Below are 23,544 nucleotides of genomic sequence, written 5' to 3' on the forward strand. Positions count from 1 at the left end.
AGGTTTATCGTGCCCGTCGCACAGCAAACCAAACGCTGAGACGCCAAAGTTTGGGGCAAAGAGTGGGTTTATTCCAGCCGAGAGGGGAGAGAGAGAGAGAGGAGAAAGAGAGAGAGAAGAGAGAGAGAGAGAGAGTGGGGGGGGGGAGAGGGGGAGAGAGAGAGAGAGAGGGGAGAGAGAGACAGAGAAAGAGTGGGGAGAGAGGGAGCGAGAGAGAGAGAGAGAAGAGAGAGAGGAGAGAGAGAAGAGGGGAGAGGGAGAGAGAAGAGGGGAGAGAGGGGAGGGGAGAGAGAGAGAGAAGAGGGGAGAGAGGGGAGGGGAGAGAGAGAGAAGAGGGGAGGGGAGAGAAGAGGAGGGGAGAGAAGAGGAGGGGAGAGAAGAGGAGAGAGGAGAGAGAGAGAAGAGGAGAGAGAGAGAGAAGAGGGGAGCGAGGGGAGAACAAACCTCAGATGCCGAATCCGCCTCTGGGAAAGCGAGCGGCTCAGGTATTTATAGGACGGCAAATAAAGCAGCAGGGCGCGTGAGGGGTGGGGCTTGTGGGGAAAGGTGATTGGAAAAAGGTGCAGGAATCATCCTTCTGCGCAGGCGTAACTACGCTACAGGCTTCTGCACGTGTGAAAGGTCACAGAGCTGACATCCATGTGTGACCCCCTGGAGGGTGGGTGATCCTATCCAGCCTTAACCGGCTCATCTGAGACTCCAAGTTCCTGGACAGTAACTCAGGCAAAACATCTTCATGTTCAGGCTACGTGCTGTTTGGGGGACAGGCAAGTGTTAAAACGACCTCAATTACCTCCATTACCGGAGGCAGGTGGAATGGATTTGACCCATCATCACGCACCGTTTCAATACCATCGCATCCTGTGTCTGTAAAGAGCATGGCAAGCTTTTCTCACATCCGGGGCCCGGTTGGGGTGTGTTCCCATTTGGAACAGAGTGAGTGACATCCCTGATTGGCTTAGGCCTGGGCTCCAGAACCAAACAATGGCCAGGGGACTGGGACTGTGCCACCAGCATGTGTGGCTTAGATGTGTCAGGTCTGCCTCCCAAGTTATCCCTGCTCACCTCCACCCCCAAACTGGGGTCACTGTCAGACCACACGGCTGCTCCACAGTCAGCGCAGGAGGTCGGAGCAGACAAGGGAGAACCCCCAATATCCCCAGTGACTCCTTTGCCTGAACACACACCCCCGTGCTGGCAGCCAGGCCAAGTGCTGGGAATGGATCTTGTTCTCTGCATCCTCCCACAAACCCGGCGCAGAAACAACTGATGTTCAACGAACGTGGAGTGAATTCTTGACATACATTGACCCACCTGATCTCACTTGATTTGCGCATCACTGTGGTACTGGTGGGAGCTGTATCCTATCACGCCCACTTTACGGAGGGAACAGAGCAAAGCCAAGGTCACCCAAGGTCACGACAAAGTTGCCCAACATCTCTTTGCTCCTGAGCCTGAGGCTGTTCCTGGCATAACATTGTGAACGGTATGTCCCAGGAGGGAACAACAAAGGTGCAAATGAACTGTATCATTTCTAAAACCTTTTTATGTAGCCTTATTTTACTTTTATACTATCTCTAAAGCTGAGAATAACAGAGGAAACGCCCAAATTTGGATATATGAGTTACATGTTTTAGCTCCCTGAATTTTTTCTTTTTGAGAAAATTTGGTGCAAATTACTTGAAATCAATGTTAAGCTCTATCAGGTGATGAAATGTGAATCACAAACTACTCCTGTCAAAAATGTTTATATTGTAAAAAAGAATGTGTGTATATACATGTATAATTGAATCACTTTGCTGTACAGCAGAAATTAACACAACATTTTAAGTCAACTATACTTCAACAACAGCAAAAATAGTTTTTTTCAATGTTTATATTGAGTCGAAGCCTCATTTCAGTTTACAGGAAATGAGACACATTCGAGATATTAGTCACTCTACAAGACTGGCCTGGTCTTTTCAAAAAGTCCATGTTACAGGGAAGAAGTTCCAGGTTGAAAGAGACTCAAGTGATAACCCCTAACAGTGCTTAAACCCTGACTGGACCTTTGCTTAAATTAATGGAGCAACTAGGGAAGTTGGAGCACAGATTGAATATGAACTTAATTTCATTAAGTGTAATGGTAGAATTGCAACTATGTAGAAGAATATTCTTATTTTTAGGAGATGTGTGCTGAAGTATTTAGGGGTGAGGTGTCTTCATGTCTGCAACTCATTTTCAAATGGTTTGACAGTTTTGTATATACAGACATAGAGTAAATGTGGCAAAATGTTAACAGTTGTTAGATCTAGGTAGAGAGCAGCTGGGTGTTTGTCATGTCATTTTTTTCAACTCTGTATTTTGAAAATTTTCACAAAGTTGGGGGGAGATCTTAGATTTTTCCATTTGTATCATCACTTTTAAAATGCTCTGTCCTGGTGGGCATATGCGTCTTTTAGCCAGGGTTCTCCAAATATGGGCTCTGGACCATCAGTATGAGAATCACAAAAGAAAATATACGAATGGCCACGAGCACCTGAAAAGAAGTTAACATCGGTCGTCAAGAAAGTGCAAATGAGGGCTTCCCTGGTGGCGCAGTGGTTGAGAGTCTGCCTGCTAATGCAGGAGACACGGGTTCGAGCCCTGGTCTGGGAGGATCCCGCATGCCGCGGAGCGGCTGGGCCCGTGAGCCACAGCGACTGAGCCTGCACGTCTGGAGCCTGTGCTCCGCAATAGGAGAGGCCGCGATAGTGAGAGGCCCGCGCACCACGATGAAGAGTGGCCCCCGCTTGCCACAACTAGAGAAAGCCCTCGCACAGAAACGAAGACCCAACACAGCTAAAATAAATAAATAATTAAAAAAAAAAAAAAGAAAGTGCAAATGCAAACCACACTGAGATACCACTACACATCCACGAGAATGTCTAAACGTGAAAAGGCTGGCAACACTGAATGCTGGTGATGTGGAGCTACCGGAACTCTGGTATGTCACTGGCGGGTCTGTAAAATGGCGCAGCGACTTTGGAAGACACGTTGGCAGTTTCTTACAAATTAAACACATCCTTACCACACACCCCAGTAATCCTACTCCGAGGCGCTCAAGAAAATTGACAGCCTACGTCCACACACAGACTGATAATCCGAATGTCCACAGCATTGTATTCATAAAAGCTCCAAACTGGAGACAACCGCAGTATCACCCACTAGAGAGAAGAGAAACAGGTTGTGATCTGTCCCTACAAAGAAAGGAGCTATTACCGATACCTGGGGCAACCTGAACGAGTCTTTAAAACCTGGTGCTAAGCTAAAGAAGCAGACACAAAAGAGTACGTTTAATGACTATTCTGTGAAATCCTAGAACAAGCTGAAGTTAATCTGCAGACACAGAATGCAAATTTGCCTGGGGTTGGAGATTAGGGAGAAGAGAACATTGACCACAAAGGGACACGAGGGAACTATCTGGAGTGTTGGAACTACTCCACATCTTGATTGGCGGTGGTTACACGGGTGCCAACAGTTGTCAAAGGGTACTCCTGAGATGGGTGCATTTTCTTACCTCAGTGAAGTTGACAAAATATCTACACACTATTTTTTTTTTCCCCTGGGGGCAATATGGGCTCTTTTAGACAGCGTTTCTCAAAATGTGGTTTGCAGACTGTCTGCATCAGAATTACCAGAAAAGCTGGTAAAAACCTGGCTTGGGGGTCGCTCCCTGTGCCCAATCTCAGGATGAGGTGTGTGCTCCACACAGGTGACTCTTCCACAAGCGAGGTGTCCATAGCTGTAACCTCGGAGGCTGCTGTGAGCTGCTGGGCCAGCCTGTGTCAGAGGCAGTTCTCCAAAGCTCCATAAAACAAACCGGTACTGGGGGCAACGTTATGAGTGTGGATTTCAGACAACAGCCGTTGGCAGTGCCTGGTGGGAAAAGAAACTAGAAAAATTACGCAGAGGAATTCCACGCAGCCCAGCCTGCTGTGGAACCCTTCCAGCTTCCATTTAGTAGAAAGGGAAAGACACGCTCGGAAGGTGAGGCGAGGCTGCAACTTGTGAAAATGTACCTCGGTGAAAGAAATAATGACAGGTTATAAGAAAAGGCAGTCACAGGAATGCTCTCTGAAGCTCATCGTTCTCAAACCAGGCTGCACGTCAGAATCTTTTGGACCTTGCAAAAAATATAATTTCTCTTTTTATCGAAGTAGTACATGAATATGGGTATTTAAAAAAAGTGAATATGGTTTTATGTTAATAGTTCTAAAGGTGGTATATTAAGAAAAAGAAGAAAAACCTCACTACTCCTGTAACCTCGCTCCTGTTCCTTGGAGACAGGCATTTAAGTGTTTTAACCTTAGGTATATAGCTTGATGAATTTTTACGTATGTACCCAGCTCCACCCAGATCAAGATCTAGAGCATTCCAGCACCCCTGAATATTCCCTGGTCCCCCTGCCCAGTTAATACTCCTCCCCCCAGACCAAGACAACTACTGTCCTGACTTCTATCGGCATCAGATTAGTTTTAAGGCAACCACTTTAAATGATTTTTGCCATCTCTTCTAGTATTTGTCTCCACATTTCTAAATAATAAGTGCACACTGCTATTCCTTCGTTTGCCAACTTTGGACAGTAACTAGGAGCTTCCTACTTCGGCAGGTCAAAGGTCACTCTCTTACTCCCCTTCCCCACCAACTGAAGCTGAAAAACTCTCTGATTTCCAGGCCCCAGCATCACACCACCCACGCTGGGCACCTGGATCTTTTAAGCTCCACAGGCGATTCTAAACAGCGCCGAGCCCAGAGGGCCCCAAGCCGGTGGCCCTGAAGCTGACATTAAACCAGCCTGACACCACCAGACACGGACGTTCGCCGAGAAGGGCTTTGAAGCGAGTTCAACCTGAACATGTCATCAAGCTCTGGGGTTAATCTGTAGTTGAAATAAGAAGAAAGCCATGAGAAACACCAGAGTGCGTCTAAGATTTTTATTGCCTGTCAGGTGTGCTCTTAGCACTCTCCATCCCTTTCTCTCGGGCAGCCCCGCACTCTGTACAAGCTCTTAGTTCAAATGGACCAGTAAAGGTTTCTTTGAGGAGCTCGGACACCTGGTCTGCCCTTAAAGAGGAAGGCTGGTTTGCACATGACTGGCACCACGACCAGAGGCCGGTACAGTCAGCCTCCTGTCCTCTGAGGAAGTCTCTCCAGGCTGAAGGCTAAGCAAACCCTCCCCCCACCTTGCTGCCACTCCCTCCAGGCCGGAGGCCCTTCACTGAACCTCAGTGGGAGACACCTGCAGGCTGGGGTCCTCACAGTTGTGGCAGGAAGAGCAGCCTCACGCCTCCCCACATTTCTGATTTCCTTTCTCCCTCGGACCCCAAGCTTTGTGGTGGCTTCGCCGGCCAAGAGGGGGTGTGTCCTCTCTGCGTCCTCCCAGCCTTGGGCATCAGCTGGCCGGACGCCCCGCCAGTCCCACACGCCAGTCACCGCAAAGAACCTTACTCGCTGCCAACCCCGGGGTGGGGACAGGACCCTCCTTCGTCTCTCCTCCGGGGTGGCCACGTCTCGCGCGCTGCCCTCTGGATGCTGCCGGCGTGCGTGGCCGCCTGGAAGTGGCCTTTGTAGCAATAATGTCATCGCTGCCAAATCCCAAGGCCACGAAATGCGAGACTCACTTCCTGGGCTCGATGAGAAGCCAGGTTGGGATCACCTGTGACCGTTCATCCTTTTTGTCTCTCTAGGCCTGAAAGGGTGCACACCTGTGACTAGGCAGGTAAGTGGGAGAATGAGAAGTGGCCGTTTTAATGAGGGAGAAACTGAGGCTCAGAAGGAAAAACCCAAAACCAAAAAAACCCACAAGGTCACAGAACAAATCCGTTTCAGCAGCTGGACACTCAAATGGGCGCTCAGCCGCGGGGCCACAGAACGTCTCCTTCCCCGCGGATGCGACCTCCCTGCGCCAGGAGTCCGCTCCCTGCTTCGCCGAGGCGGGGCCACTGAGCAGAGCGGGGAGACCTGGAGGCCTGGGTCCGGGGAGGAGGCTGCCCCGGCTCTCAGCCTGGCCTCCCCCAGCAGGCTCAGGGCGGGCAGAACCCAAGTCACTTGGTCTCCCTGGCGCAGACCCAGGGTCTGGGGGAGGCACAGTCCGAAGCCACGAACTTGCCTCCCTCCAGGCCCCCGCAGTTGAGATCCGGTTCTTGCTGGTCTTCCTCCGGGAGTCTGGGGAAGGGCGAGAGGAAGGGAAGGTACTCAGGCTGACGGGCCCTCCCAGCCCTTGTGCCCGCTGCCTGGGTACCGCTGGGATCGCTGCATGGAGCCCGGGGGGTCTGGAAAGAGCTCTGAGGCAGGAGTTATGATGATGTGCCCCGCCTCTTGCCCCAGGGAGTCAGCTGTGTGGCCCTGGGCAAACCACCAAACCTCTCTGAGCAGCACTCCCCTTATCCATAGAACATGGTGACAGTCCTTCTTGGGTGAATGCGTGGGACCCAAACAAGGGATGGGGTGATGAGGACTAAATGAAACCAAGGGACATCCTAGGCTGGGGGTGGTGCAGGGGGGTGAACCTGGCGACACGTGGAGGGGAAGGCCTCCAGCCCCTTTGGCGCCTGCTGTGGTATCACGTGGGTCACCCTGGGGGCCCAATGCTAGCGTGTTGGGGACAGAGGGGCCGCCCACCCAGGCCCACGGTCACTCACAGCTGGGGTGGCAGAGGGGTCCCATCGATCCAGTGCCAGCCCTGGGGGCCTCGTCGGGCCCCCACCCAGGAGTACTTGGTGACTGGGTATCTGCTCAGGAAGTCCTGAGAGAGAGAAAAGCAGCTCGTCATTCTTCTCGGGCCACTGATACGGCTCACCTGGGGCTTCCGTCCCCCTACCCCATCCCCCATCCCAGGTTTCTGCAAGTTCCCAGTTCCACAAGCTAGAGAAGCGACTCATCCCTCCCCAAACACCAGGAATTGGGAAGCTGTATTAGGTGCTTGCTGGTTGACAGGCACTGTGCTCAGGACTGAGGACCAGAAATGGGGGCAATCCCATCTCAGCCCTCCCCAAGGGGAGACAGGACGTGATCGCCCATCCCCACGAGCAATGCATGATGGGTACTGAGCGGACAGAGAAACGAGGCAGCTCAGAGAAGAGGGGGTGAAGGGCATGAGCAAAGCTGGGAGCCTACAAAGCAATCCAGGTGACAAACAGCAAGTAGCCTCACTGGGCAGGAGAAGAGCGCTAGGGTTGATTAGGCTGCAGAGACGGCCAGGGAGCAGATGGTCAACAATGCAGTCGCCAGCAAGAGCATAAACTACATTGCATTCATTCCGGAAGTATTATGAAGACCATTCAAAATAAGGGTATGAAGTCCCTGGGGCAACATGGGGAAAAGTCATAGTACATGAAGGGTTACAGTAAGTGAAAAAGCTGAAGTAAAGTTGTGGCATGGACTTCCCTGGTGGCGCAGTGGTTAAGAATCCGCCTGCCAATGCAGGAGACACGGGTTCGATCCCTGGCCTGGGAAGATCCCACATGCCACGGAGCAACTAAGCCCGTGCGCCACAACTACTGAGCCTGCGCTCTAGAGCCCGTGAGCCACAATTATTGAGCCCATGTGCCACAGCTACTGAAGCCCACGCACCTAGAGCCTGTGCTCCACAACAAGAGAAGCCACTGCAATGAGAAGCCCGCGCACCACAATGAAGAGGAGTCCCCACTCGCCGCAACTAGAGAAAGCCCGCGCGCAGCAACGAAGACCCAACGCAGCCAAAAATAAATAAAAATAAAATAAATAAATTTATTTAAAAACATAAATAAATAAAAATAAAGTTGTGGCATGATTATAAGAATGAAAAAATGTGTACGCACATGGGCGCAGACACACGAGGAACAACAAAAAGCAAAACAAGTATGTTAGAGAGCTAGCGGAGATGCTTTTTTCTTTTAAATAATTGTCCCCAGCGTCATGTTATTTTTAGTAATGAATTAAAGCAAAAAATTGTATTTAAAAAGTTTCAACTTGGAAAAAGATGTTTCAATATTGTAAGTCCTGGTGCAGGGGACTGGTGGATAGAGGTGGGGACAGTGGTCCACACCAGCCCAGTCTTTCCAGAACATAATCTGTGCTACAAAAAAAGAGTGGCAACACAGTTCTTATTGCTCGGACGGGTAATTCCACTTTGGGGAAGAAATCCAAGTACATAAAGGGGAGAAAATGAACTTTCGCAAAATTATCACACTGCTCTTTGTAAAGAAAAAATGGAAACCACCCAAATGCTCTGCAGTCAGGAAATAACTAGGCAGATTCTGGGACATCAACATGATGGAAACTCACAGAGCTGTTAAAGATGATGAGCACACGGAAGATGCAGTTACGCAAGGAAACGTAGATACAAAACCACGCCGAGTGGAAAAAAGCAGACCATGCCAGCGAGCCCACGTCGAGCAGCACACATTCGCGTTAGTGACGAGAAGCGACATAAATCTGATGTATGTTCAGTTCTTCCCTAGGAAAGTGTTTATGTTGACAGAGACAAAACCTCTATACTTAACCCTGGGGATGAGAAAGCAAGCACCACGTGATGCCCATCCCCTTGGTGACACTCCTATTTGTCCTTGAGGTCTCAGTTTAAAGGTCACTTCCTGTAGGGACACCATTCTGACCCCCTCCCCTGGGCTGCCACAACCTTCACAGTTTAGAGCATGGTGTGTGGCATTTGGCTGGCTGGCTTCCTTGTCAGTTTTCTGTATCAGACAGTGAACTTGGTGAGCGCCGGGTGCCTGCCCTATTCACCAATGACCACGACAGCCCAGCACATAGTAGACCAGCTCAACAAAACTGGCCCCCCTCCCCTGTGTCACTGCCAATAACCAGCAAGGGCCACAGGTAACAATCGGGCTGTCAGGCCAGCCCTGCTCCCAGAGGTGTTGGTGCAGACGTTCAAGAGAACATCAGCTGGTCAACAGCTGGGAGAAGAGCCAGAAGGAACTTCCAGACTGAAGGGTGCCAACCTTACCCCTTCTGAAATCCCAAAGGCCAGACTGCATCAGGCGCACGTACAGCCTCTCCTGGGCTGGTCGTTTCCTCTCTGGCTGGACTCCACAGGCTGGGGCCCTTGGGCAGGGTTGGGTGGGAGCTTTGGAAGGGATGAGAAGGAACCTGGGCTGGGTTTGAGCTGCGAGTCAGAGGGCACAGCAGCTCAAACCATCTCACTGCCGTGGCTGCAGCAGACTCGGGGCTCCTGCTGGCCAGCCCCGACCTCCTGGCAGCAATCAGCTGCCTGATCGGGAAGACACACCAGAGCTTGGAGCTCCTCCCAGGGCCGAGAAGGGGGCTATCACTGCAGAGTAGAGCTTTGGGGCTAGGCCACCCCATATTCAAATTCTGGTCCTGTGACTTGCAAGCTAAGTGACCCTAGTTAAGTTACCCGATCTTTCAGAGCTTCAGCGTGGTCCTCTGTAAAACGGGGAGATGTTTTGTGCACACAGCCAAGGGCATGTAGTACACACTCACTAAATGAGGCGCCTCCAGTCCATTGGATGGTGTACAAAGCTTCGTGTCCGACTCCAACATATGTGACCTCATTTGATGCCTTGGCATTGCCAAGGTGATCCTTCCCTTCTCTCTGTCCTAGCCCCAGGCCATGCGGCTCTCCCTCTGGGCCTCCTGGTGACAGGAGCCATGGCCTGTCCCCACCCAGCTCCACCCACTCCATTCCGTCTTTTTCCTTGCAGCTCAGACACCATTAACCTGTTCCCATTGTTAGCAAAAATTATGGTGTGGGAAAAGCATTGCCTGGAGATATAAGTAAATTCTAGAAACTTCTGTGTAATTTATGGCTCAAAGGACTGCTCCGTAATGGCACAGGTATCTGGGGCCTCCATCTACTCCAGCTGGTGCATCTCCAACTTTGCCACCAACGTGGGGGGAGGGGAATGTGATCCTGAGCAGAATTTACCTGAACTCTCATATTTTACGTATTAAAATTAAGGTAAATTGTTTTCCATCCTTTCATACATTTCTTTTTAAAAAACTGTGGTAGGGCTTCCCTGGTGGCGCAGTGGTTGAGAGTCCACCTGCCGATGCAGGGGACACGGGTTCATGCCCCGGTCTGGGAAGATCCCACATGCCGCGGAGCGGCTGGGCCCGTGAGCCATGGCCGCTGAGCCTGCGCGTCCGGAGCCTGTGCTCCGCAACGGGAGAGGCCACAACAGTGAGAGGCCCGCGTACCGCAAAAAAAAAAAAAAAAAAAAAAGTAAAAAACTGTGGTAAAATATATATATAAAGTTTACCATTTCAACCATTTTTAAGTGTATAATTCAGTGGCGCTAGGTTCATTCGCACTGTTGTGGGACTATCGCCCACCCCCATCTCCAAAACTTTTTCATCTTCCCCAACTGAAACTTTGCACCCACTATACAACTCCCATTTCCCCCTCCCCTTGGCAACCACCATTCTACTTTCTGCCTTCAAACATTTCTGCTTTAATATTTAAATGTTTTAAACTACTTAATTTTCTGAATCCTATGATATTTATTCGTGTTTTCATCTTTCTGCACTCAAAACGTGGCTTACAGTCAATGTGTACATTTCAGGAAGCTTCTTCCTTCCCCGACCCTGCAAAACAAAGCTGACCTTAAAGCAATGGCCAGTGAGTCTAATGACTGACGGCACAGAGGCACTGAAACTCGCTCCTTTCCTCTAACCTCTGGGGAGGACGAGACATGTCTATCCTGGGGCTGCGTGTCCTACTGGCGCCTTGGCGTGTCCCTGGGGTCTCGCATCCCAGCTCGTGGAGCCTGGCCTCTGCCAGCGGCCCAGCCCCTCTGCCAGCGGCCAGCCTGTCCTCCGCTGCTCTTCCCCACACCTGCCTTGGTGCCTCCTGCAGCTTCTGGCCCTTGTCCAGAACTCAGCAGGACTCCAGAGCTCCACAGTCGTCATATTCTGGATTTCAACTGCCTGAGACCCAAATCTTCACTTTGGTCTTTTTGCAAGGGGCTTTTTGGAAGCTCCTTTTTGGAAAAAGCTTATCCAAACTTTGTGATATATTTTCTGAATATATACTTGTGTTACAAATGATTGATCCTGTTTGCTTAGTTTTAAAAGAATTCAAGCTCCGTTTGCGATGTGGGTAGTTCGGCTCATCTCCCCTCTTTGAGGACCCCCAGCCACAGGGAGGCCATTTGTTCAGCCGATGTCCGAGGTCATGGTGGACTGAACCTGTCTGATGAGAGGCCCGAGGGCAGGGAACTTTTACTTCACCAGTTTTCTGATGACACTTGCTGTGCTCAGTGGGTCTGACTCAGGAGATGGGCCGCTAAGTCCCTGCCCAGCTCGCCCCCCTCGTCGGGTCCAGGCAGAGACTCTCTAGGGACTCACCAAGTTCCCACTGGCCTTCATTTTGTAGACGCAACCAGGCTGGGTTGGGCAGAAAACATTATATTCTGATCTCTTGCCTCCCTGGGCTACCATTACTCTAGTATTTCCCCCTAATCATAGTGCATACTATTTGTAGGACATTTAGACAATTTAAAAAAGCTTTAAAGAAGAAGGAAAATAATCGCTCGTAATCTTGACTCCAGTGATAACCGCTATTAATATACTTCCTTTCAGTATGTTTTCTTTGCATATATATTTACCATATTGGGATCACACGTGACTTTTTTTAATCTACATTGTATCTTTTTCATTTCCCCATGTTTTTTGGAAAAATGTGTTATTCCTGGTAATAAAATAATCCATGTTCATGTAAAACATTTTCTCCAGCAGATTTTTATATCCACTTCATGAGAACTCTCCCAGAGAAAAGAAAACTACAGAAGCTGCCTTCCCTGCAGTGTGGGGTGGAATACCTTTGATTTTAGGACTGGGCAGGAAATGAAATTTCATATGTGAGAAAATCTTAAGTAAAATTATCAACTCAAATACAGAAGTATTTTGGGAAGAAAAAAATCCTGGCTAAATAAACCTTATTACAAGAGGCCAAGCATTTTAAAAAAAAAAATAATAACCACAAGATTAAAGGAGGAAACATAAAAGATATTACCATCTTAATGTATGCAAAAAAATCCAATGAAATTAGACTCATTCATGCTTAAAACTCTTAGTAAAACAGGAACAGAAGGGAACTTCCTTAAATAATAACATAAGGGGGAAAAAAGGATATAAGAATGGGAGGAGATAACAGCAGATGAGAAATGTCGACAAAATTTTGGAAGCTGGACAACACTGATTGGCTTAGCAGACCCAAGAAAGCCTAGTGATTTTTCAAGGAAAGGGTGGAGTGGGAGGAAGCTGAGAAACATGCTAATTTGTATTGAGAAGCCCCAAAGTGCTCAAATATTAGAGGCAAGGTATAGGAAAATGCCAAGGCACAGAATAAAAAGCACTTGCATAAAAGCAGAGATAATGCAGGGAGCAGAAGAAAACTTCCAAAACACTATAATTAGTATTTACAGTAAGATAAGAGAAGATGCTTCATCCTTGAAACAGGAACAGGACACCATACAAAAGGAACATTTGAAGAACCAAAAAGAGTTCTTAAAATTACAAATAAGGCAGCAGAAATAAAAATGAAGAAAAAGACCCACAAAGGACTATTATTGTTAAATTTCAGAACACTGAATAGGAACAAAGGTGAAGACCCTGAAAATTTCCAGAGTTTGGGGTAGGGGGGCTGGTAAGAGTCACATACAAAGGGTTGGGAATCAGCGTGAATGAGACTTCTTAGTGGTCGGACTAAAAGGTGGAAGGCAATGGAGCAAAATCTGCACAATTCTGGAGGTAAACTATTTCCAACTTAGAAATCTGTACCCAGCCAAGCTATCAATCAAATGAGAGGTTAGAATAAAAGTATCTTTAGACATGAAAGATCTCAAATGTCTTCCAGCAAACTTATACAGGGTGTGCTTTATCAAGAAAAGACATGGAATCTAGGAAACGGGATCTCACACAGGAAAGAGGCAAAGGTATATTGAGGATGAAGGTAAAAAGAAATTCCAAGTCAATAGCTGGGTAGCAGGCCTCGTGAGCAGCCAGTCCAGACTGAAGCAGGAGACAGAGGATTCCAGGAGGCTGTCTGTCCATCTCCTGAACTAGTTTTTAGTTTCCGGTTTTTTTTTTTTTCTGGTCCACGCTGCCCTGCCCACCTTGACCTTCAATCACATATTCCTGTCATATATAACCAGAGCATCGTGCACCTTCCCTTCATAGCATAGATCAATATAGTAATTAAACATCTATTTCTATGAGTTCCAGATTACTCTCTGCCTCACTCGCTGCTCTTAGTCACGTGAAGGTGGAGGCTGTGCTCTCGTGGCTCTTCATGGGATCCCCAGTGCCAAACGCAGTGTAGGTGCTCAGTAAATGTTTATTAAGGCACTGACTGAAAGAATGGTGCTTTTTCATGCATATTAGAACAGCTAATATAAATTCTTGGCACCTGCCCTAAGTTAGATAAAATTAAGCCAAGGTTTGGATCCAGTTTATAGGTCCTTTTTTGTAGCCACTCTCAGACCCACTGACTGGATTATTATTCAGCAAATATTCACTCCTCCCCCTCCACCCCCAGGGTGGGAGTGGGGCATGGACTATACTACCCTGTCCCTTTGATGTTGGGCTTGGCCATGTTATTTGCTTTGCCCAACGGAATGTTAGCACATATGACATGAGAAGTTCTCAGTTCTTGCCCTCCTGCCATTTTTCTTACAAAGAGTTTCTCTCAAGAAGAAGGACGAGAGATTCATGGAGCAAACACAAGCCCAATCCATGGGCTCAAGCCAAGTGCAGCCAATCCCGAAGCTGAGCTGTCCTGCCAGACTCAGCCCAAATTAGCCCATCCATGGGCCTCCCACAGACCAGCGATCAAGAGAGAGATGCCTATTGTCTTAAGTCACTGACTTTTGGGGTGATTTGTTACCCAGTATTATTATAGCAATACCTGACTGGAATACCCACTAAATGTAATTTATTTTCCAGACTACCTCTCAGAGGGTACACGTGTGTCTCTCCCACAGACCGGCCAGCACAGACTTGTTCCTGAGCTCACTGTTAAGTGCTTGGTCACCAGGTTGGATGGGAGCATCTCCGCTCCAGCCCTCCCCAGCTCCACTTCCACTTCTTAGAATGAAGAGCAAACTGAACATCTTGGAGACCTGATGTCTGGTCCTCCTGCATGTCACTTTATTTCTCCAGGCCTTGGTGACTTTTTCTATAACATAGAGTTGGACTAGATCTTTGAGGTTCCTTCTAGTACTGAGAATCTAATCTGTAATGATAACCACGCCCCTCTCCTGCCCACCTCCCCCCCTCCTCACCTGGGTGTGTCTCAGCAGGGGGAGGGTAGCATGGTGGGCTGAGCAGAAAGCCTGGCTGGCCTCCCAGGCCTCAGCTTCGGCAGAGAGGTAGTAGCAGTGCTCCATGGACCACATCCAGCCCTGGGGGCATGGCTGGCACCTGGCCCCTGCAGCACAGAGACCACCAGTGAGTGCAGGGTAAACTGTACAGAGCTGAATGTGTGGATGTTCAAAAATCGGGGGGGGCGGGGACGGACTTCCCTGGTGGCGCAGTGGTTAAGAATCCGCTTGCCAATGCAGGGGACACACGTTCGAGCCCTGGGCCGGAAAGATCCCACATGCCGCGGAGCAACTAAGCCCGTGCGTCACAACTACTGAGCCTGTGCTCTAGAGCCTGCGAGCCACAACTACTGAGCCCACGTGCCACAACTACTGAAGCCCGCTCACCTAGAGCCCATGCTCCGCAACAAGAGAAGCCACCGCGATGAGAAGCCCGTGCACTGCAACAAAGAGTAGCCCCCGTTCGCCGCAACTAGAGAAAGCCCACGTGCAGCAATGAAGACCCAACGCAGCCAAAAATAAATTAAAAAAAAAAAATCAGGGGGCAAATCTGGAGGCATGGAACTGGCAAGCCTTGGAGGGGTAAGCAAGGAGGGCAGGCCCTGGGAAGGCTGCACAGCTTGTGCACAAGGCCTCTCCAAGTGCAGGCTGTGTCCACAGAAGGAAGGGGCTCTTCTCCCTTACCTCTGCTCACCGAGCCCTGTGTCTTCACGCTGCATCTGCATGGGGGGCGTGTCTTTTTCTAATTCTCACAAAGGAGCTAGAAGGACTAGACACCCTGCTGGGGGAGCAGGGGAGGAGAGGGGGAGGAGAGGGGACGGGGAGGTCCCATACCTGCTCTCGAGGCCAGGGCCACAATGGCCACCGTAGACACCGCCAGGAGCACGGCCATGACTGCCAGGGCCCAGCGCAGGGACCTCATGTACATGGGCAGCCCTGCGGGAGGGGAGGGGACAACCAGGAGACACAGGTTAGGAGATGGTCCCAACTCAGGACCATGCTGACTCCTATACCATCAACATGCCCACCTCATCGCCCACCCTCAGGCCCAAGACACCAGGATAATCCACTCAATTTGGGTCCAAACCTCATACCTCGGAGAAAACTGCTAGAAGATATTCCACTTCTTAAATAACTAGAAGACGTAAGATTCTCTTCAAGAAAGAAAGTGGCTAAGAACCATGTATTGAGCATCTGATGTGCATTAGACATAGGGCACAAATAGCTCCAAGGATGGGGCAAGGGCCCCGCACTCAGGGAGCTAACGGGACAGGCAAAGGTAGCAGGAGATCAAACTCCACACAAGAGAGGAACGAAGGCTAGGTTCAGAGTTCGACAGACCCCCAAATTCAAGTTCGAGTCCTGACTCTATGGGCCCCTCAAGTGTTCTTGGTGGTTTTCCTTTTAACATTGGAATCACATCTGCCTCTTCTATCTCTCCAGGTCACTGGAGGCCACTAACGAAGCTTCACACAGAGAGCGCCTTTCGGGCTGCAGAGCGCTAGACAGATGTGAGTTGTCAGCTGCCCAAGGACCCAGGGGACCAGATGGCTGGAACGAGGCTGTGGAGGGGAAAGGAAGACAGGAGGACACTCCAGGTGGGAGGAAGGGTGCAAAGGCTCAGAGACAGAACATGTTCAGGGACTTCCCTGGCAGTCCCGAGGTTAGGACTCTGTGCTTCCACTGCTGGGGGCCCAGGTTCGATCCTGGTCGGGGAACCAAGATCCTGCAAGCTGTGCTGCGTGGCCAGAAAAAAAAAAAAGAACACATTCCGATGCCACATCCTGCCCTGTAGATGGAGTAACCAGGGAAGTCAGAGGGGAAAACTCGAGGAGTAGAACATAGTAAATGCTTAATCACAGCCAGAATTATAAGCAGCTTTCCACCTGGAAAGACACACCCATCTGAAGTAACTGAGCACTCAGAACTTGACCTCTGCCACGACTCAGGCGTGAAATCAATCAGAGCAAACACCTCGCTGCAAGGGGCCCAGGACCCACCCAAATCTTGGGGATGAGGGTCAGGAATGCCACATAATCAGTGTGAGGGTCCTAAGAACTCAATCATTATATTTCCCGAAGCCTGAAACAGCAGGCGTTAGTCTGTGGCAAATATTTCATTACTTTGAAAAGAGTAATTTCATTTAAAAGACCATGGACATTGTATATACCCACCACCCGATTTCCTGTTTGTATCTGGGATTGACATCTCCAGGGTCACACCCTCTGCTGCTTTTCTTCACTGCTCATCTCATCGTCATTGTCTACATTTCAACTACCTTTCCCACCCCACAACTGAAACACCTTCTGCTTCCTCCTAGTCAAATCCCATGGCTGGGGTGGAGCCAGGTTTTGTGCGACTTAGTTTATCCAATTGGGGCAGGGGGGCATCTTAAAAAATAAAATACAGGGACTTCCCTGGTGGTGCAGTGGTTAAGAATCCGCCTGCCAATGCAGGGAACACAGGTTTGAGCCCTGGTCCAGGAAAATCCCACATGCCGCAGAGCAACTAAGCCCGTGCGCCACGACTACTGAGCCTGCACTCTAGAGCCCGTGAGGCACAACTACTGAAGCCCACGTGCCACAACTACTGAGCCTGCGCTCTAGAGCCCTCGAGCCATAACTACCAAGCCCCTGTGCCACAACTACTGAGCCTGAGCTCTAGAGCCCGTGAGCCACAGCTACTGGAGCCTGCGTGTCACAACAACTGAAGCCCACACGCCTAGAGCCCGTGCTCCACAACAATAGAAGCCACCGCAATGAGAAACCCACGCACCGCGACGAAGAGTAGCCCCCGCTCGCTGCAACCAGAGAAAGCCCGCGTGCAGCAACGAAGACCCAACGCAGCCAAAGATAAATAAATATATAAAATAAATTTATTAAAAAAAATAAAATACAAACTTCCAAATACAAAGTTCAGCACAGGGGCTCAAAGGGCTCCTGCCAGTGAGAGGCCTGCTTGTGTCACTGCCTCCAGGTCCATCTACTTCGGCCGGTGGCCTCTGCTCTCCCGGCGGAGCCTGACCATGCTGGACATCACCTCTCCCAGCTCCACTTCCTCCAGGCACTGAGAGCATTCTTCCTCTGAATGTACCCCTCCTGGCACCATCCCAGACTGCCAGGCGCTTTTGTTTTCTCCTGCCCAGACTGAGGACTGCTGGAGGGCAGGGTCAGGATGGCCGTTTCCTCACATCTTCCACACCTGATGTGTTGAGTACAATGTGACAGGCGGCAGCAAGGCTGGACAACCACTGAGATCCAACTGCCGCTCCCCTTCCCCAGACGGGGATGGGACTAAGCGCTTCTGACATGTGCTTACACTCTGAGGTTAGTGCTACTCATTGAGTAACGATTTACAGAGCACTTAAGTGCCAGGTGCTGGAGATTCAGTGAAAGGCTAGACTGTCACCTGCCATGCCCCGCGGGGCTCAGAATCCAGGGGAGCATACTTACAAGAGGGACGCTGGAGCTGGGCAGCACAAGGGCCCGTGGAGCATGGAATAGGGACACCTGATCTTGCCTTGGGGACCAGAAGAGGTGACTCTGAACCAACACCTAAAGGGGAATAGTCTCCATTTGAGGATCCAGCTCTTCCCCAGTTTTATTTCTTTATTTTTTAAATTAATTATTATTTATTTATTTATTTGGTTGCACCGGGTCTTAGTTGTGGCAGGCGGGCTCCTTAGTTGTGGCATGGGAACTCTCAGTGGCGGCACGCATGTGGGCTCTAGTTCCCTGACCAGGGATTGAACCCAGGCCCACTGCACTGGGAGCACAGTCTTAACCAACCGTGCTACCAGGGAAGTCCCTCCCCCCCAGTTTTAGGCTCTCTGCAAAAGCCCATTTCTCTTCTGGGCTGAGGGCTCCCATATAGAACATTCCCTGAGTCCTTGATTCTTCAGTTTACACCTGGACAGCGCCTCTGGGACATCTGCCCCAAAAAGCAAGGGAAGAGACAAAGCAGTGACGTCTCCAACCCTCTCCACAGTGGTCTCCTCCCTCTTGGGTTCACAAGGAGGGGACATGAAACAGCTGGGTGGCAGCATTACCGCACTGGCCTGGGCAAGTCCCTGAGCCTGTGCCCTAGTGTGCCCTCTTCTTGTAACCAGCTTGATCTAGGCGGTAAAGGCCACCACAGGCAGAAACCACAATGCAGAGATCCTCATCCAAGCAGCCTCCCTCAGACCAAGCTTCAGCCAGGAACTTGAAAGTTCTTTAATCCCACACTTCCCAGAGAGGAAGCGCAAAGCATCAAGTGTCTGCATGCACCCTGCAGTATTTCCTGCCCGGCATCTCCCTCCCCTGACGTCATTCCTCTCCACACCCCCGGGTTACCTGCCTCATGTCCAGAGTATTGTTTCCACGTGGCAGCTCTCCCTAACCATCCAGTCCCAAAGTCTGCCTCTCCCCTGGACACTGGACACTGCTGACCACATCTTCCAGAAACTCTCTCCTTTTTCTGCTTCTCTGCATCCTGATTTTCTTCCTACCACCTACATTTTCCTTTCCCAGTCTGTGGCTGGCTCCTCTTCCTTTTTTTTCTTTTCCGGCTGTGCTACACAGCATGGAGGTGTGCAGGGGGTGCAGAGTCTTAACCACTGGACCGCCAGGGAAGCCTGGCTCCTCTCCCTTTAAATGACATCACTACCTGGAACTCCCAAATGTACCTGCTTATTTCTCCCACGCCTCTTCCCCCATTCTCCATTCTGCAAGGATAACCCAATCAATCCATCATTCAGCTACCCAGCTCATTAACTCGGGAATCATCCCCACTCTTCCTGTTAGCGCATCTTCATCAGGGCAGTGGCCCCACTCTCTAATTCAACCTTTGAACACTCCCTCCCACCTCTGCCATAGATCAAACCTTCATCGGCTCTTGCGGAACTGGTGCTATCACCTCTTAAGGTCTCCCTTCCTTCAATTTCATGCCTGTCCTGACCTTCCTCCACAGTGCTGGCAGAGCTCACTTTCTAGAATAAAAATCCAACCATGTTACCTCCCAACGACTCACTTCCTTGAGTCCTCACTTCCTTATCATCCCACCCTTTTAGTCACAGACTCTCCTATTATTAATCTGATTAAAAAAAAGCTACAAACTTGGGCTTCCCTGGTGGTGCAGTGGTTAAGAATCCGCCTGCCAGTGCAGGGGACACGGGTTCGAGCCCTGGTCCAGGAAGATCCCACATGCCGCAGAGCAACTAAGCCCATGCGCCACAACTACTGAGTCTGCACTCTAGAGCCCGCGAGCCACAACTACTGAAGCCCATGTCACACAACTACTGAAGCCCGCGTGCCTAGAGCCCGTGGTCTGCAACAAGAGAAGCCACCGCAATGAGAAGCCTGCGCACCGCAACAAAGAGTAGCCTCCGCTTACCACAACTAGAGAAAGCCTGCACGCAGCAACGAAGACCAAACACAGCCATAAGTAAATAAATAAAATAAACAAATTTATTTTTTAAAAAAAGCTACAGACTCATTGTGGTGGACAGAATAATGTCCTCCTAAAGAAGTCCACGTCTTAATCCTTGGAACCTGTGGATATGTTAGGTTACAAGGCACAGAGGAATTAAGGCTGCAGATGGAATTGAGGTTGCTTATCTGCTGACCTTGAGATGGGTAGACTATACCGAATTTCTGGGTGGGTCCAATGTCATCACAAGGGTCCTCATAAATGGAAGAGGGAGGCAAAAGGACAGGAGAGCCCCAGAGATGGCAGTGGAAAGGTTCAGCCTGACACTGGCTGCTTTTTCTCTTTTTTATTGGCTGCGTTGGGTCTTCGTTGCCGCGCACGGGCTTTCTCTAGTTGCAGCGAACGGGGGCTACTCTTCGTCGTGGTGCGTGGGCTTCTCATTGCGGTGGCTTCTCTTGTTGCGGAGCTCGGGCTCTAGGCGCGCGGCCTTCAGTAGTTGTGGCATGTGGGCTCAGTAGTTGCGGCTTGCAGGCTCAGGAGTTCTGGTGCACGGGCTTATTTGCTCTGCAGCATGTGGGATCTTCCCGGACCAGGGCCCGAACCCGTGTCCCCTGCATTGGCAGGCGGATTCTTAACCACTGCACCATCAGGGAAGTCCTGGTTGGTTTTGAATATACAGAGGACCATGAGCTAAGGAACTCAATCGCCCTCAGAAGCTAGAAAAGGCAAGGAAACAATCATCTCCTAGGGCCCCCAGCAGGGATCACAGCCCTGCCATCTGGCCTTTAGTCTCTTGAGCCCATATCAGACTTCAGACTTACAGAACTGCAAGATAATAAATTAGTGCCATTTTAAGCCTCTAAGTTTGTGCCAATTTGTTACAGCAGCACCAGAAAACGATACACCTCTCGTGCAGAAAATGTGCTCACACCCAACTTTGCAAAAGTCCCCGCGTGATTAGAGCCCCTGAACCCTACAATGTCTAAGAACCCCTGGCATAGAGGCCCTCGGGGTTTGGAGCCTGTCTAGCTGACCGGTCTCCTCTCAACCGGTCAAGCTTTCAGCAGGTTGTCTGCTGGGGAGGCCTCTAGGCCCTCCAGCCAGAAGGCGCGCTACCACCCCCAACTCCTACTCAGCTTTCAGGGCTTTAGCTGCAGGAAGCTTTCCCATGCCCTCAAGTTCACCAGCCACTCCCTTCTGGTTCCTTGTCCAGGATTTTTGTATTTTTCAGGCTCTTTCTTCTTCCCTGCAAGTCGCCACCCGCCACGCGGCAACAAAAAAACTCACACACACCCTAGCACAGTCTGGCCCGAAGTCCCCACGCGGTAGCAGCAGTAGCTGCTGAATGGATGAGTGTTAGGGGTCAACTGGTCCTCAATATACGAGAGAGAAAAAAGGAGTCTGGACCTGCGAGAGATCGGCGAGCCGAAGCAAGGGGTCGGGAGACCGCGGTGCTGCCGGGCCGCCACCGCCGTCACGTGATCCTTAAAGACCTCCCCTCGCCTGGAATTCCTTCCACCTCTACTTCTCAAAGACGCTGCGCACACCAAGAGCGAACGGGAAAGTTCTTGGAGGGTCGGGGAGGGATAATAGCGGTTTTATTCTTTTACTGCCAACAAGTTGGATTATAATTACGTAGACCAAAAGTTACCGACTCTACGCCAGAGAGGCCGGGTGGAGTTCCTCCGCCGCAGTGGCCCAACGCTGGGTGGGTAGCAGGCGGGCCTCACGTTCGTCGACCCCCACCCGAGAGCGCGGCTCCCGGCGCCCGCTTACCTACGAGCTTTATGACGCGGGACAGCTTCTTGTCGTCGTCCATCTCGGCGTGGAGCACGGCGTCCTCCTTGCAGCGGCAGCGGCACGTGGGGGAGCCCGGAGACTCCGCGCGCCCCTCGGCGGGACCGGCCCAACCCTCGGCGTCGAGGTCGCGCTCCGTCCGGGCTGCGGCCAGCGGCGCGCCACGGCCCCAGGTGCCTCCCGGAGACGAGGTCAGCCGCAGGAGCGGGTGCGCTGGGGAGGCGTGATGGGAGAAGGCCGGCGATTCCGGCACCGGGACGGTGAGGAAGCGCGTGGAGGGCGCCGGCGAGGGCGCGCAGCTGCTGCCGGCCGCGCCCACGGACTTCACGCGCACGTCCACCTGCAGTTCCATGGGGGCCCAGGCGCCCCGAGCCGGCTCACCGGGCGCGGCCCTGAGCATCTGCTCTGCCCCCGGCGTCTCGCCGTCCCGGGGCTGCTCAGCCGCGGCTGGGCCCGGCGACGGCAGCTCCGGGCTGGCCGACTCCTGACGGCGGAAGGCGCTGTAGCCCGGGATGGATGGCAGCAACCGCAGGGGCGCGGGTCGAGGCGAGGGCAGCTTCTTCCCGCCCGACAGGTCCTGGCCCGCGCCCGCCTCCTCCTTCACTGCGGGAGCCACACTCGGGCTGCTCTCGGGACTCTCAGGGCGTCTTTTCTCCGCGGGGACCTGGGGCTGCTCCAGCTCCGGGACCCGGCTTCCCAAGGGCTCCATTGGGAACTCGGCTCCGTCTTGGTCTTCCCCCGACGCCGCCCGGGCTCCCTCCATTTTATACGCGGAGCAGCCGAGAGGTGCCGAGCGGGATGCACCCGGGCCCAGGTAGGGAGTTAGCTTCGCCTCCCGGGTCGGGACTGGTTCCGACGAGTCGCTCTAAACCGTCAAGCCACGCCCCTCTCCGTCGCCACACCCACTTCCTCCTCCGAGCCAAGGACCCGGCTGGGATTGGCTGTGGCTCGGGTTCTGTTGGCCACGCCCCTTCAGGCCCCGAGCCTCGCCTTTACTTGGCGAAGGAGAAGAGAGGGGCAGAAGGGTCTGGCTGAGGGGTTACCCAGAAAGAGCCGGGAGACGGGTAAGGGGGAGCCCAGAGCGCAGACCCTTCTCTCTTCCTTGTCCCTGGCCCCACCCATTTCCCCCTCCAGCCCTCTGCCATCGTGCTGATTTTTGAGAGTTAGGGAAGGAGCGGCACACCTAGAGGACTCCCCCAAGGCAGAAGTCCCAGAGACATGTACTCTGGAGGCCTGACTCCTACTGGGCTAACTCAATAAAGACTGAGAAATGAATAAGCTTGAAAATGTGTATTTTCACGGCGGGAGAAGCCTGGTCCCCTGCCAGCCTGGTGTGGAGGACAGGGTTCCCAGCCCTGACCAGTAATCTGAATACCATGAAAAAAATACAGATTCCTGGCAGACTCCACCCAGACCTACTGAATCTCATAAGGGGATAAGGCCAATTTTTAACAAGTGCCCCAGGATAGGATTGGCAGATAAAATACAGACCATTCGGTTAAATCTGAATTTCAGATAAATAAATAAATAATAGTGTTTTTGTTTTTTGTATAAGAACGTCCCAAGTGCTCCGTGGGATATACTTATATTTAAAAAGTATTCGTTATCTGAAATTAGAATTTAACCTGCCTCCTGTATTTTTATTTGCCAAATCAGGCAACTCTACCCCAGGGACTTCTGCTGGAGTGATCTTGGTAGCAGCATTTGGAAAGACCACAGACTCGCTACTCCTGAGAGACGGGAAGGAAGCAGGATGTGGAGGGGAAGGATCTTAGGAGGGGAGGTAAACTACTGCAAAGGATGCTCCCTGAAGACAAGCAACTGAGAGAAAAAGTCCAGCAGAAAGAAAGCACTATATGAAAACACTTTATGTTTAATCTCTACCAACCCCAGGCTATGTATTTAATGTGGGGATATATATATATGCCTGAAAATGCATTTAAAAAGATGTGGAAAGATAGATACATACCAAAGTGATAATACATTTTGCTGTAGATTGTCTGGACTGGGGCAGGGGGGAACGTCTAGGAGA

At 51.1% G+C, this 23,544-nt stretch overlaps 1 protein-coding gene across 4 annotated transcripts; it reads right to left on the minus strand.

Moving 5' to 3' along the window:
• Positions 1-4,936: 4,936 nt before the first annotated feature.
• KLRG2 (killer cell lectin like receptor G2) lies at positions 4,937-22,649 on the minus strand. 4 transcript variants are annotated; one of them, XR_010945645.1, is made up of 6 exons: positions 21,492-22,649; positions 15,141-15,242; positions 14,268-14,413; positions 8,969-9,088; positions 6,663-6,766; positions 6,156-6,186 (listed from the first exon to the last, which is right to left on the minus strand). XR_010945645.1 is itself a non-coding variant. In XM_067747158.1 (5 exons), exons 1-5 carry the CDS (start codon positions 22,273-22,275, stop codon positions 6,066-6,068), a joined length of 1,257 nt encoding a protein of 418 aa, XP_067603259.1. In that variant the 5' UTR covers positions 22,276-22,649; the 3' UTR covers positions 5,936-6,065. The 4 variants fall into 4 exon arrangements, 3 of the variants coding, with proteins under 3 accessions (XP_067603257.1, XP_067603258.1, XP_067603259.1); XM_067747158.1 differs by lacking the exon at positions 8,969-9,088 and having other exon boundaries at positions 5,936-6,186; XM_067747156.1 differs by lacking the exons at positions 8,969-9,088; positions 14,268-14,413 and having other exon boundaries at positions 4,937-6,186.
• Between the last annotated feature and the right edge of the window lie 895 nt (positions 22,650-23,544).

This window comes from Pseudorca crassidens, chromosome 8, assembly GCF_039906515.1.
Source record: "Pseudorca crassidens isolate mPseCra1 chromosome 8, mPseCra1.hap1, whole genome shotgun sequence".
In the NCBI taxonomy this organism is placed as follows: domain Eukaryota; kingdom Metazoa; phylum Chordata; class Mammalia; order Artiodactyla; family Delphinidae; genus Pseudorca; species Pseudorca crassidens.

Bases quoted from the DNA above. Each gene is read 5' to 3' on its own strand.
- KLRG2 (XM_067747156.1), bottom strand. From the start codon at position 22,275: ATGGAGGGAGCCCGGGCGGCGTCGGGGGAAGACCAAGACGGAGCCGAG. The intron at 15,243-21,491 runs GTAAGCGGGCGC...CCCCTCCCGCAG, and splicing joins CCGCGTCATAAAGCTCGTAG to GGCTGCCCATGTACATGAGG. The intron at 6,187-6,662 runs GTGAGTGACCGT...GCCCTTCCCCAG, and splicing joins ACCCCTCTGCCACCCCAGCT to ACTCCCGGAGGAAGACCAGC.